Genomic DNA, 19,155 nt, shown 5'->3' on the forward strand with positions numbered 1-19,155 from the left:
TTCTAAATCTAAGGCCACACACAGCCGTCTTTTTTGTCTGAATATGCAGAATATTTCTGGAATGTATGATATGATAAACAAATAAAATTTGTTAGCTTAGTTAAATAGCTACTAAGGCTTAAGCTGGCATTATTAATTTGTATACAATTTCATGATGCAACACACATCATTTTATAATTTGTTTACTTTAGTCTTTAGTGGATGAATGAAATATGTTTGCAGGTAAATGTGTTTCACATGGCGCATCATAATAAAATGGGCGACATGAAAGACGATTCTTGCAAAGACCCTTTCGTGCAATCGGCCCCAGAACTCATCCGTGTAAACTAGGCAGACATGTCATGGGTACTCTCCAAAATGGGGTCGCAATAATAGCACTCCAAATAAAAGAGGAAAATTAATTATGCACTTAACTCGATTAGCCTATAATATGGATGAAGGTCTATCGTGACACAGAATCCTGACAATCGAGGCACAATTTGGACCCTCAAAAAAGGGAAAAGTTAGACCTCTACATCATGTCATGTTCATTCTTGCTATCGATTGGCTATTTTAAAAGGAGAACAAACGAGACAGAACTTTTCCTTTTTTGAGGGTCCAGTTTGTGCCACGTCAGGATTCTTTGTCACGATAGACCCACATCCATATCAAGGTAAGTGCATAAGTTTCCCCCTTTTATTTGGGGTGCTAGTATTGTGACCCCATTCTACCCCATTTTGGAGAATACACTTTGCCAAATATTATTTCAATCCATATCCATCCTCCGGTTAGCCTCAAAATTGGTGATTTAGAGCCAACATCAAGTTCCTCACACATGAATAAATCGCTGCCGATTTCAAAACATCGCATGCATGAGGGTCTGAGCTCGGACCCTCGCGCATGCGATGTTTTTACCATTGGACACAGACTCGCCTTGCCATTTCTTTTAAACGTCTCATTTGAAGCCAGTTCGAAATTCCTCACACATTAATTCACTGCCGAATCCAAAATGGCGAACGCGGATTGCACTATCGCGGGGGTCACAGTAGTGCAATTTACCTGTCTGCATAAATCTGTTGTACTGCATATGACGATATTTGATCTTTTCTCTTCTCAGGGTCTGATAATTCACAATAACCATGCTAAAGCTTCCTGGAGGACAGAATGCTTCCAGCGTCATGAAGAGCAGCAAGATCAGTGGTTCAACTAGCCAGAATCGAATTGGCAAAGACCGTAATGTGACCCTAGGCATTGGGTCAAGGACAACCCTGAACTCCAGCAGAAAGAGCCAAGTTGGGATTGATAGCAAAACAGAACACCACAAGCTTCCAGGGGCCAAATTCCATAATATCCAGGTGAAACATTAATTTGTTTATAAAGTCATTGGTAATGTTTGCTACAACAATTTAGGTTGAAGTTGACAGATGCATAGGAGCCCCTTGATACACTCTACAGTATTTGTGATAATTTTCAGCCACTGGAGTCTTTTACCAAAGAAAAAAAAGAAAGTGAATGATGTGAACTGAACTGAGATTCTGATTACAGTACTTTAACCATTTAAATGGCATTATATTTATTGTCCAGCTAAAATGCATTGCCATCAGCATCCTTGTTTGCTTTATTCTTTTTATTGGTTCTTTTCTCTCTTGAAACTAATGGAAGTTTTCAGAAAAAAAGAAAATTCTGCAGGAAAACAATCACACATTTTTAAAGAATACATTTACGCTCATGAATAAGGGAATTATTTTACTTCTATAAATTTGATTAGCATATTTTGGTCAGTGGGAAAAGATGACACTGCCATTCTGTAAAGTCCTACATGTACAGTACATAAAAACTTGCTACACAAAAGAAATGTTGTGTATCAGTGATTTAAAAAATGCATAGCAAATTGCAATGCAATACCAGAAAAAAAAAATTATCACTTTTACCACTTCCCTTACATATTTTTGGGAGAATAGAAAACACCAATTCTCTCGTGAAGATGACTTTCTCAGCCCATAAAATACTACATTAAACTTATAAAAGGTTGACATTTTTTTTTTGTACTACAGATCACATGTATTTTTTCTGCAGACCCAGATTGATGTTCACACCCCCCCCCCCATAGTTTGATGGGTGTAGAATTACAACAATGATAATTGTAGTGCCATCAATGCTTGAGGTACTTATGAGTTAGAAAAGTTGATAAAAATGGAGAATGGAATATCTGTTATTCAACATAAACTGTCACAGATGTAATTTTTGTTTGCTCTTAAAGCATACATGCATGCGATTATTTATGCTGATCTAGCATTTCATGATGTTCTGACATCCTCTGTGCAATGTAGGTATTAGACGATGAGGGCCAAGATGTCACTCCACAGCCCCTTATTGCTGCAGATCCCTCCTCAGTCAAACAACAACAAAGCAAGCTTTTCAATGCTGGTGAATCAAGCCATGGAACAGTGAGTACCTCTGTCCCTCTTATGTATGATTAAAGTTTAGCTTGGAATGGGAGCCAGGCGGGCTGTATATTTCTGAAATTTGAACTAAATGTAACTTGGCCGAATCTTGATAAGACAATTCTTTTGGGACCAGTCACCATAAAAGTCTGTTTTACTTGAGAAGCTTGACTTAATATAGGTCTAATATTACACATGTTTTGCATGATCTGGTCTTATTAAACAAAACTTTTTTGACTTGGGCAAATATTTGACATATGATGTTGATTTGTGCAAACAAATTATCTACAGGTATTGTATTTCTCAGAAAGAACTTAGATTCTTCTTTTAAAGGGGAAGTTCACCCTGACAAAAAATTTTATTGTAAACTTTGAGAAATATTCATCAATTAATTAAAAAGTTATTAGAGTTACAATTATTTGATTTGTGACGTCATATGCGAGCAGCATTCATACATAGCGAATGGTAAAAAAATCAAAGAAATGTCATTTTCTCAGAAAATTGAAAATGGTTTTCACTGTACCTTTTGTATATCAATAGACAAATCATTTTACACCCAATCATGAATAGAAAACAAAATTAAGTCATCAGGAACCATACAAAATTTGAAATTCATGCATTTTATATTACATAACACATGGGGCAGCTGCTCGTTTATGACGTCACAATTCCAAATTTTTGAACTCTTATAACTTTCTTACTTTTTAACGGATTTTCCTCAAACCTTCACCAATATTTTTTACTATTTTTTCTGCTATTTTTACAACAAAGTTTTCTTCAGGGTGAACTTCCCCTTTAAAAAAAATTGTGCAGACACCATAGATAAAGCAAACAAAATAAATCAATCAATGACCCCACATTAAAATGTACAGGAATATGTGCATAATTACATAATGTAGACTTGTAGTTTATTTTAAGTTTAATTCATCAAAGTGATACAGTTTAAAGTGACAAGAATAATTGTAAGTAATTGTAATTTGTGCTGTCATTTTTGTGAGGTCACTGATGATATTGAAGTATGATGGAGGCTAAGTTGTTTTGCAAGTGCTATCTGCATAAGATATGAACCTCTCTTGTAATGATGAATATCACTTTTTCTTGTACCATCAGGCAATAATTTTGTGGCTTTACATTGGAATTTATTATTTGCTAAGCATTTATTACGATGTGTAACTATTTCTTCTTTTCCTGACCATCTGTAATATATTGAGGATTTATTGCCATGGGAGATTAAATAACCCTCTCCTGTACAAAATTCAAATTTCGGGTCCCCCATCCCCCTGTTGTCCCATGGATCCCCCCCCCCCCACACACAAATATATGACTATCAATATCTTTGATCTAAAGGCAAGGGCCTGAAATATTTTACTATGAAACATCCACCTTGTTAATTGTCTTCATTGCTATTATTAATTCTGAATCTGACAAGGTCCAAAATTTGTCTCATTGATTCCTTGCGTTTTATCTCTTTAATTTATTTTTAGCCGACTGATCTTATGTCACAAGCATCTATTTATCAGACTGGAACAACAAGCTTTGCTGGACCATTTACAAGGTAATTATAATGGCTATATCTAATTCTTTCAAAATCATCTATCAATAATAAACAGTTACTTAATTTTTAAATCAGAGAAGAGTTGGATGTGTACACTTCTGAGAAAAGGGTGTTTGGTATAATGTTCGCAATTTTCAACTGAGTGCAGTAGATAGGTCATTTTGTAGTGGACCTTCATTAAAAATGATTAGTGGTATTCTCACAGCAATAATTGAGTTGACCATTGTCCTAACTGTGGCTTAGACCATTCTTTGATAGATTCCAGCCAGTTTCCAGATCATTTACCTTGATCAGATTATAATCCTGGCATGAATAATGTTGACAACAAAGATGAAGTGAAATGAGATGAGAAATTAACATGAATTTGACAAGGAGGTTTGAATAATTCTTTGGTACATTATCTTTGAATATTGAATAAAGAGGATAAAACCTAGCATCAAGTTTGGACTGACATTTTTGGTTTCACCTCCAATCATGAATTCCAACCCATTTTTGTCTGAGCCTTAGAGCACTGATTCTCTGATGTTAACTAAGGAGAATGTCTAAGTTTATTTAGGTCTGATTAAAGTTAATTTTTGTCTCCTTTTGTTTTGTCTGTGTTACGATAGATCTGTGTTTGGAGCCAGTATGTCACATGCTTCCAGTCAATCTAACACAGAATCCTTCACAGATGAGATAGCTGAACCAACATCTATGAAAGATATGCTGAGTGGCTTAGAAGGTAAATAATTGTCATGTCTTCATCAAAGGAATTGTTTTATGAAAGGGGGTGGTACACTGTTAATGATTACCACATTACATTTTGCATACTTCCTTTTACCAGTGTAGTATTTTCTTGTAAGGGGTTGAGTATGGGAGTATTAAAAAATACAACTCTTCAATAATCATAATTATTTTTTGTCTTATTATGATTATATTACATGGAATGCTGTTGAATATCTATTAAATTTGATAGAGTAGGTGCCATGTTAAAAAGAAGCATTTGTAAAAGGCTTGTTTTTGTTTCATCCGAACAAGACCAAATGGTTGTAGTTTGAACTGTGCTTGTCAAGCTGCGGAGGTATGATATAGCTGTTGTAGATTAAATTCTTGAAGTTCTTGAAAAGAACTTCATGAAATTTCTCAGAGAGGCTCATACATAAAATGTTTGTAGAAAAACAAAATAGTAATTTTGTAATATACTTCATGGTATTTCCATCCATTGTATAGATATCCAGACACGAAGGGAGGAGACAAAGGAAGATCTAACAGAGGAAGACCTTGAGAAATATATCCCAATCAACCTGACAGAGACTGCCACAATATGGTTATTAGATATCAATGGAGTCAGTATGTCAATAGATGCCGAGGACGCATCAGCAATTAAAAGCAAGAATGAGAAATATAAAGAGGTAAGAGAAGATTTGGAAATAGAGAGAGAGAGAGGTAGACAGACAGACTGGGTACCATGTTATGAAACTTTGCCAGAACTAACAAATCAACGTTTCGATGACAATTACCTTGAAACATTTCGTCATAGATCAGTGGCTCATCAGCCAATCAAAACCAAGGATTATTATTGAAATTGTCACTGTTGTCAATTCAGTCAGATAGTGCTGGCAACTTTCAAGAAAAGGTTCCCAACGAATCATTTATCAATGATCTTCCCTGACAATGGTATGAGCTGCTGAAATAATTGTATCTAATATTCTGAGAGCAAAGTCCTCAGTCAAAATCGTTGACAAGAAGGAGCACTGATGATTAGGTTGTACACCAGCTTTACACAATTAAAGAGAAATACCAGTAGTTGCAGTAAACACTGATTTCATGAGAAAGTCTGTAAAACCAGGCTTAATTGTCAGTATATCATCGAGGATCTAGATCTGGTACAGTTACATAAACTGAACTTTGTGAAATCTTGAAATCTACGCTGAATAATGTTCACACTGAAGATCACCAACACAAATAAGTGCACGTGGGACAGTGTATTATTGCTATGAATGTCGGCCCGACGCTTGACCCGAATCCTGTGCTTATTTGCTAATTTCTCAGCAATTACACAATTTCTTCCAGAATCCTTTGGCAAATATTTTTTATTTATACAAACAGACACTTTGGTGGTCATTTCATTGGATTCTGTACGAACTCATTTTGATATCGTTACCACAACTGGTATTTACCTTTAAGGTTCATCCTTGAATTGTTATTTGTAATTATTTTGATTGTCTCTTTTTGTAGCTGTGCAAAAGTCGTGATGGTAATGACAGATATGCTGAAAGGGGGATGCAGACTTTCAACGACCTCCCGAAGAACAAGGACATCCAGACATCTAGAGTAAACTATATTGTAAGTTACCATGAAAAATCATGAGTAAAAGTCTTGTTGAACTTATTGAAAAGATTTTGTGTCATCATTGTAGTGAATATGTGCCTTGATTGTTCTTGGTTGAAATACATTATTGTACAGAATTCTAGTACATTGCAAAGCAAGCAACATGATTACTGCACATTAGAAATTGTTTCATAATTTGCTTGTTACTGCTCATTGATAACGCTAAGATTGGATGATAAGGTTTTATGAATTTAATCAAAATTATGGTCTAAAGTGTGCTATTTAAAGGTCAAGTCCACCTCAGAAAAATGTTGATTTGAATCAATAGGGAAAAATCAGACAAGCACAATGCTGAAAATTTCATCAAAATTGGATGTAAAATAAGAAAGTTATGACATTTCAAAGTTTCGCTTATTTTTAACAAAATAGTTATATGAACGAGCCAGTTACATCCAAATGAGAGAGTCGATGATGTCACTCACTCACTATTTCTTTTGTTTTTTATTGTTTGAATTATACAATATTTCAATTTTTACAAATTTGACGATCGGGACCTCCTTGCCTAAAGCACAAAATGTTAAAATAATGGTATTCCACGTGTTCAGGGAGGAATGAAACTGCATTTCACATGACAATGACAAGAAAATCAAAATATTTCATATTTTGTATAATAAAATACAAAAGAAATAGTGAGTGAGTGATGTCATCAATTCCCTCATTTGCATACCGACCGAGATGTGCATATCACTGTTTTGTGAAATGAAGCGAAACTTTAAAATGTCATAACTTTCTTATTTTACATCCGATTTTGATGAAATTTTCAGTGCTATGCTTGTTGAATTTTTCTCTTTTTATTCAAATCAATTTTTTGTTGGGGTGGACTTGTCCTTTAATTCTATCCAGGCCGGGTATTTTGGGAGTTCATGTGGCAAGGGGGGCCTCCCAGGCTCCCCCTTAAGATCTCGGTCGTTGACTGCACGATCGCGCCGAAAATTGGCAGGCGGGTTGCCTGGGACATAATCTACAAGATTGTGTAGTAATTTATTTCATGCAAATTGCTATTAAGTGATTACGCTAATTTATGCGTAATTAGTATGCGAAATCATACTTTTTCCTCTAACTCCTTGAATAAATCTCCAAATGTACTAATTTTTGGTATAGAAACTCTTTGTGGTGTTCTTAGCAAGTGTACATGAAAAAATGCGATATCAAATCATTTTCTTATGTATTATATTGTTTTTTGCAATTTCTTATGTATTTCTTTGTTTTTTTACCTTTTGTTTTTCATTGTTTTTTCAATGAAATTTGTTGGGGACTCTTCTGTGATCATAAAAAGCATAAAATAAATACATTAAGACCAGCAAAACTAAAAATAATCATGCATTTATGAATTTTGGTTGAAAACACAATTTGCATTGACTTTGTACACGAAATCACGTTTTTGAGCAATTTTTGGTCTGACATGCACTTACATAATGTTGCGTAATTTCGGAACCACGTACCCTGGTGACACAAAATTTGTCTCAAAAGTTGCGCAAGACTTGAAAGTAAAAGTCAGCGAGCAGCGCAGTCAAAAAAATTTGCGCTGCGAAAATAACGCGCGATTCGTTGAGGGGGGCCTCTGAGGGCCCCCCCCCTCGCCTAGATAGGGTTAACTGTGTTCCAATAATCACACTACTTCTGTACTAGAATTTCGCCCATAGCAATTTGCCCTATAATAAAGGTATATGTTCTTTTTGATAGCAAAATGCTATGATTGTTTGAGGTTATTGAAACAAGGACTTCTGGGCCCCGTCTTACAAAGAGTTACAATTGATCCAATCAACATCAGCTATATGGAAATCCATCAGTGTCATAATTTTTCTCACAGAAAATTTGCACAATGTCCTGTGTAACCAAAGAGGATCACACTGAATTTTCAATTAACTATGAATGTATGAACATGCAACATATTTAGGAAACATGTGGGACGAACGTGCTTTTAAGATGATGATGTATTTGGCTTTCCATAGTTCTGGTTGATTGGATTAATCATAAAACTTTGTAAGATGGGGCCCTGTTTTGCTTAAATGGGAGCATACCTGTACTAGTAATTCAGCATTTAAATACTGATCAAAGTAGCCAATGCCTAATTTTGTCTTTTGTTTTTTAATTACAGGACCAAGAAACCATAGTGAATAATTGGGATATGTATGATACATACCAAGATCAGGAAAGAAAAGCCAACTGTAAGTTTTGACTTGTAGAATTCAACCATGTATGTTGTTATATGCAATAATGGTATTCACCAAGTTTCTTCATTGAATTTGTAACTTGAAGTGATGTAATACTTCCTCAAATCTATAGAATTTGGATGTCTTATGGAAATCTCACAAAAAAAGTTGAATTCTCAGTAAAAAAAAAAACAACTAAAAGCATTGCCATTGTGGGCTTCCATTCATTTTTTTTTTTTTAAATGAAGGGAGCTTAGCTAAACATGATTATACAAATAGTGATATTTCTCAATGGCAACTGTTAAAAGCTTTCATGTGATTGGCACAGAAAAAATTTTGCTCCATAGAATGCTCCCCAGAGCTGACTTAAAATTCTGCTCAAGAGAAACATAGAAAGTACTTGGTTTAGCAACATGTAGCATTATTTGATGGACGTCTTCCTGAGATACAGGCTACAGTGAGAAAAAAAAAATTGTTTGTAGACTGTAAATCAATGTTTGGCTTTTAAGGTGAATGAGCTCCCAGCAAGGTTAATTCCTAGAATGCACAGTGCTTGCAACAGCAGCACGAGCTTAAGACGTAATATTAACCCTTTCCACGCGTACTTCGCACCAATACACTCTCATGACCACGCGAACTTCGCATTTCACGCTCAAACAAACAATCCATTGTTTCCCTCCCTGAAAATAATCCAGCACAGAGGGGTTCATGACCAAGCAAACAAAGAGTTGATAATCAGAATAGATTATTTCTAAAAAATGGTACCATATAAATGCCTACTATTCTTGTACAAGAACTCAAGTGTTGTTATTGAAGAGGGATGAAACTTTGTTCCCCATAGACTGATATCTCCTGAGAGCAGGAGGCCATTTCATAAAGCTGTTCAGTTAAGAAAGACCGGTGGTAAATGATATTCAACATTAAATGTTCATTGGTGATTATTTAGCGCCAAGATAGGTTCGTGAGTTATTCTTAAGGGAAAATGAAACCTTTCAAACAGCGATAGCCTGTGTTAAAACATAAAAATCAAAGAAACAGATCAACAAAAGTTTGAGAAAATTGAATAAATAGTAAGAAAGTTATGAGCATTTGAAGTTTAGATCATTATCATAATGTAGATCCTCTAGTTGGTAATGCGATAAAGATGTGTGATGTCACTTGTGAACAACTTTCCCATTACTTTTCTATATATATTCACTTAAACTGCCTCTTTTATCACATCTATCAGTAGATCATGTATTCTTTCTATAAGAGGGCATGTAATACGGATTTTTAAAGAATACATTATGGATAAGGAATTCGTATCACTATGAGGAAGAGCAAAAAGGGATACTTTAGGGGTATTTTATAGTCCCTCACAGGGAAAGGTTTTCACAAGTGACATCACACATCTTTGTAGCATTGCCAATGGGAGGATTGCCATAGCATTAGTGATCACAATATTCAAATGCTCATTATTTTCTCATTATTTTACCGATTGTTCTCAAACTTTCTTTGCTCTTATTCTTTCATTTTGCTCTTTCCACACAAGCCCACTTGTTCCAAAGGTTTCATTCCCCTTTAAAGTCCCTCTTAAAGGGGAATCCTACCCAAATAAAAACTTGTTTTTACAAGAAAAAGAAAAATCAGACAAGTTGATAGCTGAAAGTTTGAACAATATTGGACAAACACCAAGAAAGTTAAGAATTTTTAAAAGTTGTAAATATTGGTAATCACTATACCCATGGAGACTTCAAATTGGCCACATATGGGATGTCATAGTGATGTAAGGCAAGGACTACTCTTCCATGTACTCCAATGCATATTATGGCTGAATTGTCATTTTTCCCAAAAGTTTTATTTCAAATTATATTTTTCTGTCATGAGGACATAAAACAATATACTACCTGGATTATATTTAGATTACAGCCCCAGGGTAATGGGTACTTGGGAGAAAACCACAAATCCCTGATAATAAAGTACATGGCCTAGTATGGGAAAGTTGTCCTTGCCCCTTATCATAATTTACTCTCCTAGTTGCCAATTTGAAATCTACATAGTATTAGTGATCTCAATTTTAAAACAGCAATAACTTTCTTGTTGCTTGTCCGATTTCTTTCAAACTTTCACCATTCTGTTTAATTTATTTTTCTCCTTCCCAACACACCATTTTATGGCCAAGGCTGGATTCCCCTTTAACATACAAACAGCTTTATGAAACCCCCACCCGGTTTGATTAGATTTGAGATATTTATTTTACTTTGTTTTACCTGTTGTATCTTCAGCTCAAGAATATGAATTCAATGAATCTGATCAAGAGAAGAAGAGGATAGTTGAAAGACCAAAGAGTACAAAGTCTGGTGTCAGCTCCATCATAGAAGAAGACTCTGGAAAGAACACTAGCTCTAAAACAGGAGGTACTTATTTAGATCAAGGGGGTGTTGCAAGAAAATATTTGCAATCAATCGCAAATATTCTGTTGTAATTTTACAGTTGATTGATCACTTTTAAATGGCAAATCAGATTACACTCCTTGTTTCATGGAGCAGATTAGCAATCAATCACAAATTTGCAATTAATTGCACGGCATATGCTTGATTTCGGGAGCGAAAATAGACTTGGGATTGATCGCAAGTTTCTTGCAATGCCCCATGAGATTGCTTTCATTATCTGGAATTTTATTTGGTTATTGAGTATTGGCCCTTTTTTACATTGTTTGTACCATATGTATCAACCGTTTTTGTTTTTCTTTTTCTTTTTGTAATATTTGCAATGTGACTTCTTTAATCAGTAATGCTCATTTGTAGAGTTTGTCATATGTCATATTGTCTCATTGTAGAATATGAATGGAAAATAAATTAGGAATGGATTCATTATTACTTTTTATTGTTAAAAATGTTTGTATAAGATCCAAAAGCAGATTGATGAATCATTAATGTATATCACATTGGAAACTTGTATTAGTAATAGTAATCTGAAAAAAAATATATACAATGCAAACTGAATGAATTGTGCTCATCTTGATTTAAAGCATCAAGAAAATTCAGCTTGACCTTAAATTCCAAAACAGTTGAACTACTTGAGTAAAAACCCCTTTCATTTGCAGTGTAGCCAATGGCCAAAGAAGTCGATAGGACCACCATTTTTAGTGCAGAATGTGATGACTTGAGTTTTTCTGTCAAAATTTAGACAAAAGATCACTTTACTTACATGTAGAGGGTTTCTAGATGATTTCATAATAACAGTGGACAGAACAATCTGTGCATTAGACAAGTACAACAATTATCACAGTTTGATGCACAAGTTTTTATTGTTAGCCCTCTGACATGGCTGCTCGTGGGAATCCTCTACAGTGCGTATCAAAAAATAGTTTACACTTTGAAAAAATCCTGTAAACTTACACATCTGTAATATCCTGAAGATTTTTCCTCATTTTAACATTGGTACAGATCCATTTGAGCAAATGACGATATAACTGTCAAAAAATATTTCGGCTTGAGTGAGCACCACTTACCAAAAATGGACGGTACTCACTCAAGTGTAAAATTCTGTCATAACTTTTACTACCATTGGAGAGATGAGACCCAAACCCAAGATTATAAGTGATAAAGATATCCACATGTTGTGTATTTTTTAATTCCCAGGGCTTTTTCAAAGTGTAATCCTTTTTTTGATACGCACTGTATTATCAAAAATTACCTTCAATTTCTTCTGAAATTCTAATATAACTCAGCAGGCATGACTTCTTGTCTCTAAGTAATCTTTTCGTGCTCATTTCATTTTCATCTCAGAAGGAAAAGCGAGTATGGTGAATGCTTCCATGGTAGAGTCTGAGATAGGTGAGGGTGAAGGTGAAGGAGAAGAAACAAAAGAAAGCTCAGGAAAGTCACATGAAGAAATTCTTGCAGTAAGTCCTTTTTATCCTGGATTCTACTTCTCAGGCCACAGATTGATTTCAGGGCCCTGTCGTACAAAGACTTACGATTGATCCAATAGATTGTAACTCTGTGGAAATCCATTGGTGTCATAATTTTGTCTACAGGAAATTTGCAAAATGTCCTTTGTAAATGGAGAACACGCCAAATTGTCAAAGAAATCAATGAATTTATAGATATACATTCATACCTAGAATTTCTTTAAAAACAAACATGCATCTTACTTGTTGACTTTGCTGGTTTTCCATAGTTGCGATTGATTAAATCAATCGCAACTCTTTGTAAGACGGGGCCCAGGCCTAACAATGCATTTCAGGCCATAGAAAACTGGAAAACACATTGTGTGTGTACAAATGGCCAATTCTAGATTATTTTCAGTCTTTCATTAATATATTTTAAAGAGAGGAGGTATTCCGTGAATGCATAGCGCATTTCATAAAGTGATGTTGTCAGTGATCTTAGATAGCAAATTTGTCTCTGAGAGCAATCGTATAGATGTATGCATTTTTGAAGCTTTAAACTTTATTCATGAAAATCTGTCAATTGTTCCTAAAATATTCATTTGTAATTTGTTTTCAGTCAGAGGAGCTAAAAGAAGATTTGTTTGTAATGGAGAGAGTTGTAACAATGAACATACTGCAACACAAACAGGCTGCCTATAGGAACCTACCTATCTATCCAGGTAAAAAAATTGATTTGTTTATAATAAGTATATCAGAGTGGTAACAAGAAAGAAAGGAGAACTTAAAGGGCAAGTCCACCCCAACAATACAGTTAATTGATTTAATCAAACAAGCATAAAAATAAGTTTGTTCATCAAAATTTGACATGAAATTGAAGAAAATTATGGCATTTTTAAGTTTTGCTTATTTTCACAAATAGTTTAATACACATCATGGTCTGTATGCAAATTTGGGATGCGGTGATTTAGATAAAATCTGTCTTATGATTGTAATTTCTTCAAATCAACTTTTGTTTGGATGGTCTTGACCCCATCCCTTGTTTTATGTATACTCTAACAAGAACATAAAAGTTTTTTGTGACATTCACTGAATACTTTTAAGATTTTTCTCTTTTGATTGAATTTGTTTGAACACTTCACTGAATCTCATTCTACCTTTGATGATATGGTGAGGTAAAAGTAAATTTATCACTACAGAGTAACATTTTAGCATTAGCCGAAAACTGGACACGTGGAGATTTTTTTTTTCTTTTTGATTTTCATGCAAAAATGAACGAATTCAGCTTCTACCTCAAGGTCATTTTTTCAGACCAAGAGTGATCAAAATGCCTCATTCAAGGGGATTTAAAGACTTTCATTGCTTTCATAATAGTTCAGCTATGGAGTATTTAGAGCTACCTTCCAGCCAAATATTTTCTTGGCACAAAATAACTCATCTAAAGTGATTTTTAGAACTCTTGCCTCCTTCAAGGGGCTTTATAGACATCCATTGCTTTCATAATAGTGATATAGTGCATTTAGAGCTACCCTCGAGCCAAATATTTTTTGGCACAAAAATAACTCATCTAAAGTGACTTTTAGAACTCTTGAACAAAAACTAATTCCTTCCATTGCAATTTTTGACATTGTATATTACATTGAATAGATGTTGACAGAGTGGAACCTGAAGAGACGGAAAGCCAAGCCTCGTTACCTACCGCAGGAACAGCTCCTTCGGCTCCTCCCACATCGACAGCCAACCAGGTCGCACTCACCCAGCTTGGTCCTAACTTAGACCGGCTTTGGGCTTATTCCTGTAGTCTTACGAAAGGAAGGAATGTCAGCTGCATGGCATGGAATAAAGGAAATCCAGTAAGAATAGTGAGACCCTCATATAAATATAAGCAATTGATTGTATGGCTGGATTGTGTGAATGATTGTTTGAAGAACCTTCCAAGTTTTTAACCAAAGGCCATGAATATCACTTTTTCTGCAACAAGAAAACAGCAGAGGATTAAATAATCTACATTGTCTTGTCGGAAGAGAAGCTGTAGTGTGGCGCATTTCAGGACAAGATCTTGTTCTTTGTACTGTCACAAAAAAGCCAGTCACTACCTTGATAAATTCTAAATTGAATCAATGGAGGTTTATAACACAAGCGCTGCACCACTCAAGAACTCTGGGAATTAGTAGTCATTTTGAAATGGCTAAGAAAACATATATCTTGGGCGAATTATGTCCTCAAGCTTTGAGACATGATAGATAATGAAACTTTCCATTTCTATTAAAGATAAATAGACAATACTAATTTGACAAAATTTGCCATTATGGTGCTGACAACCTTTTGTTGGTTTGAGATGATTATCCCTTACATAGATTCCTTTTATCTCTCTTCTGTAGAGCCAATATCCTCTTTTGTGTTTTTCTCTCTACAATCAAACGGTTATGCCTATTTTCTTCCTTGCAGGATTTGATAGCGGTCGGCTATGGTCAATTTGGTTTTACAGAACAGAAAGGAGGTTTGGCCTGCTGTTGGTCACTCAAAAACCCTGAGGTAAGAATATCCTGTCCCCCCCAAAAAAAAAAAAAACCTGTAACTTCTTTTATTGGTGGAATATGCCCTTTTAGAATATTTCCACACGTTTTCTGTTTTCTCGTTATTTAAACCTTCTAAAAGGCGTAACCTTTATCAAAATACAGCTAATCAATTATTCTTTTTCAGTCACCCCTTTAAATGCTACAAAATAAAGTGTAATTTAAAATCAAAAGTAAGAAAAGTAGCCTATGTACTAAAATTTTCATATCTTTTCCCAGTGTATTCAACTTTTCTTCTTATTTGGTGATATTTTTTGACGGTATGAAATTGATCATTGTTTCTCACTATTCTTCCCTTTATCTACTTCACAGTATCCAGAGAGAGTATTTAACTGTGAAGCTGGAGTGACTGCTATGGATTTCTCAGGCTCAAATCCAAATCTCTTAGCAGTAAGTAGAGATACCCAGAAAAGATCATCTTGTCTTGTTTATTATAAACAAGACAAACAGTTACATATACATAATCATAAACATTGACATCTATAATAGACGCCCTAATCAAATTTTGAAAATGGTATTTTCATCTTGTTTATCAATTCCCGAATATGAAATTGTTGACAGTTTGCTTCATATAAAATTTTGATGAATGTTTCTATATCGTGACCTAGATGCTGCAATACGCCATATATTATCCAAGATTGTATAGTGACAAATTCTAAATAAAAGATTTTTTTTCTTATCAGATATTCTGGCAATTTCAGAGTGAAAATAGGAACTATATAACACACTTATTTTTGCAAGACTTACTCAATGACTTACAAAACGTTCTGACAATAGACCACTTTGTGTTTCAAAATGTTTAGTGTTCTGTTCCACTTCTCTGTTGTCTCTTTTTTTTTAAGTATCAAGTTTCAAGTTTCATTTATTTCTCCTCAAGAGATCAAGATAAAAATACATTAAAAAGAGACAATGTAAATACAGTGAACATCAAATTTAAAGAAAGTGAGGGAGGTAATGACCAAAAAGGAAAAAACCTTGTGTGAGGCCAACCCATAACAAAAATTGTATTTAAAGAAATATTAAAAACATATAATCACAAATTCAATGAGAAAAAAAACATAACAAACTCCTAACTAAACCTTAACCGAATGAGAATTGGGGGGAAGAACCAAAAATAGATCTAAGACTTAGACAATAAAATGTTTTGTATTTCCTTTTAAGTGTTCTTTTAGAGTGAATGATTCCCTCGGGGATAAATCTGGGACCCGGTTTACAAATAGTTGTGATTAATCTTATCAAAACTATGGGTGGCCAACAAATAATAAATAATAAACTGGATGTGTACTGTAAGTGATTTGTGCCCCAATTGGCTATCCTAGTTAAACCACAACTTTAAACCAGTGTTTAATTTAAACCTGAGTTCAGAATACGGGCCTAGGTGTTTACATGTAGGCTACATAAACTGTACGTCTAATTCAACTGAAAGTTCTCGTATTTGATAATCCTGAAGATTTAGAAAGGAGGGGAAGCCCAAATTAGAATCCTGAACACATTCCATGGTGCAGGATTATATCTGTTCACACCTATTCTGTTAATTGACAATGTTTATTTTTAATTTCCTCTAATTTACAGGTTGGTCTCTATAACGGCACAGTAGCAATATACAATGTAAGAGCTTCTAGTGACGAACCAATTCTTGATAGCTAGTAAGTATTCACATTAAATTGCCATTGTTAATCTAAATCAGCTGTCAAAAATTTCCTTTGTAATCAGTTATAATTGATCCAACTGAATTTTTGCTGGTTCTGTGAGAAATTCGAGAGAAAAATCTTCAAAATCAAGTTACATTATAATCATTATAATGATGTAGATCCCACAAGCCATCAAATGATGAAAACTAAGTGAAAAGAGAGTACCAGGAAAATCAACAACCTAGAGGTGTTGTGGGTCAGTGGATAAGTCTTTGGACTTTGAACCACAAGGTCTGGGGTTCAAATCCCACCACAGCACTAGCGTCCTTTGGCAAGGCGTTAATCTACATTTGCCACTCTCGACCCAGGTATAGTAAATGGGTACCCGGTAGGAAGGAATTCCTTGAATGCTCGATGTGTCCGATCAGGGTAGCCATTCTAAAGCTGGGGTAATAGTATGCAGCACTTAGAAACATTTGTATTAAGCACTTTATGAAAATTGCATATTATTATTATTATTGATAGCACACATGGGTATGTGGAATAAATATTAATTTGAAAAAAGATCTGTCTATTGACACAATATATATATGAGCTTTTATAGTGCCACTTTAGGGTGAGGGGCGAAGTTGGAAACAAATATGGCAGCCTTCATCGAAACAGGACAATATCATAACATTAGAGACTAATAAATTCAAGCAAGAAACTTGAGAAATCCTATATGATAATCATCTTTTCCTAGTTTTCTTTTGTTCTTTTAAGGTTCCAAATTTAATATCATGCAAGAAATACAATATGAATAGAGAAATTTATCAATCAGTACACCCGGTCCCTGTTTGCAACTTGGTTAACTAACATAACCTTGATTAACCACCACTAAGTTGAATGTACTCGCATTATCTGTTACCTTGTTCAAAACTAAATTAAAAACCTACCTTTTTCAAGAGAGTTTCATTAAATATGACATTTTTGTCTCACTTGCATAGCAGAGTGAGACTATAGGCGCCGCTTTTTCCGACGGCGGCGGCGTCAACATCAAATCTTAACCCAAGGTTAAAAACCTAACCTAAAAATTACCATCCTCTCTCTGTAAAGTGTATTGGTCTAGTTCATAAAAAGTGGAAATAAGAGTAACCAAGTATCACTGAACATCTTGTAGGAGTTATAGTAGTTTTCAAAGTCAGCACTGCTGCTATGTTGAATCGCGTGATGCAGGTGAGACAGCCAGAGGCATTCCACTTGTTATATAATTTGTAGATATATTAGGTCCCCTTTTCCCATAGTAATAATTCAATCATACTGTTTTGTTTGCTTATCATAACTATTTCAATATTTTAGTATTGTAAAGCGCAGTTGAGTATACACATATAGAAACTGCGCAACATAAATGCACAGTTATTATTATAGTGCTTCAACACTTTATATGGCACAATTTTCTGTTTTTCTTCTAGTGAAAGTCGTTCTAAGCATGCAGCTCCTGTCTGGCAGCTACAATGGGTTGATAAGGAAAGAGGATCCTCTAATGATGAGAGAATAGAAGTCTTAGTATCTATCTCTACTGATGGTAGAGTAACACAATGGCAAATCAGAAAGGTATGTTCTATATAATGGCCCGTATTCTGAAGTCAGGTTTAACTTAGACCGCGGTCTAACTCAGTACTAAAATCATGGGCAGCCAAAAATTCAGAAATTCCAAAAAAAAATTGATTTCAGGTATTTCAGATGTATAAGCCCCAAAATAATTATGAAAACAGATTAAAAGCTGAATGCCCTCAAAATTATCATTCTAGATAAGCACACATGGGCAGCTTTATTTGTAAAAGCTTGGGAAAATATCCATCCGTTGAGAGAGTATCTCATTTGTTTTGCTCATTCCCAAGAAATAACAAATTTGTATTTCTTTTTAAACCTTCAGGGATTTGAGAGCGCTGAACTCATGAAATTAAAGAAGACTGCAAAAGCTGCTAAGAAACAAGCATCGCAAGCCAAACAAGATCAGAAAGAGAAGGGAGAAGCCTTCATTACAAGACAAGCTGCTGGATTCTCATTTGATTTCTATCCCAAGGATAGCAACATGTAAGTCTCTTGTCTTATTAAGATTTGTGATGATGCAATCAATATCAACTATAGAAAGCAAGCAATGAAAATCCATGCAATCACTGGATCAGTTGCATCTGCCTGTTCAAAGTGTTTTGTGAATATGATATCTCATTGATTCGGCCAATCAGCAGGCTCCTTTTAGTTTGGAGACACATATAGACAAATCATATCGTTCATTTTAATCATTATACAATACACTTATCATACACTATTCTATTGTCCGTGCCGTTCCTATAGTACATTTGGTATCGATTGCTGCTCATTTCTTGTCTTTCTGTTATTACCACTTATTATCTAGACATTGAAACGTGTTGTGTTTTATTTGTTTTGTTTTTTATCTTTTTATCTTGATGTATATAAGTGATAAAATTATCAAATGATGCAATATGTCTTCTGCTTGGTTTTTTTTTGTTTTTTTATTTCCAAAAGTAAATTTATTAGTACTGTATAATACATTGCCTTGTGTTTTAACG

The 19,155-nt window shown here is 34.6% G+C and overlaps 1 protein-coding gene across 2 annotated transcripts in view; it reads left to right on the top strand.

Annotated features, from left to right (window-relative positions):
* Positions 1-19,155, top strand: part of LOC121423887 (dynein intermediate chain 4, axonemal-like) — a 28,710-nt gene that overhangs the window by 621 nt on the left and 8,934 nt on the right. The window contains exons 1-17 of one of the 2 annotated variants that reach the window (XM_041619415.1): positions 594-652; positions 1,097-1,334; positions 2,310-2,426; positions 3,908-3,978; positions 4,587-4,699; positions 5,188-5,369; positions 6,196-6,303; positions 8,447-8,516; positions 10,766-10,897; positions 12,272-12,387; positions 12,995-13,097; positions 14,023-14,228; positions 14,824-14,910; positions 15,264-15,341; positions 16,524-16,597; positions 18,034-18,175; positions 18,498-18,658. In XM_041619415.1, coding sequence (XP_041475349.1) covers positions 1,119-1,334; positions 2,310-2,426; positions 3,908-3,978; positions 4,587-4,699; positions 5,188-5,369; positions 6,196-6,303; positions 8,447-8,516; positions 10,766-10,897; positions 12,272-12,387; positions 12,995-13,097; positions 14,023-14,228; positions 14,824-14,910; positions 15,264-15,341; positions 16,524-16,597; positions 18,034-18,175; positions 18,498-18,658 — 1,976 coding nt within the window. In that variant the 5' untranslated portion in view covers positions 594-652; positions 1,097-1,118. Of the gene's footprint in view, positions 1-593; positions 653-1,096; positions 1,335-2,309; positions 2,427-3,907; positions 3,979-4,586; positions 4,700-5,187; positions 5,370-6,195; positions 6,304-8,446; positions 8,517-10,765; positions 10,898-12,271; positions 12,388-12,994; positions 13,098-14,022; positions 14,229-14,823; positions 14,911-15,263; positions 15,342-16,523; positions 16,598-18,033; positions 18,176-18,497; positions 18,659-19,155 lie in introns of those variants that run through there. The other variant, XM_041619413.1, reaches the window with a different exon arrangement.

The sequence above is a fragment of the Lytechinus variegatus genome, chromosome 11 (genome assembly GCF_018143015.1).
Source record: "Lytechinus variegatus isolate NC3 chromosome 11, Lvar_3.0, whole genome shotgun sequence".
NCBI lineage: Eukaryota > Metazoa > Echinodermata > Echinoidea > Temnopleuroida > Toxopneustidae > Lytechinus > Lytechinus variegatus.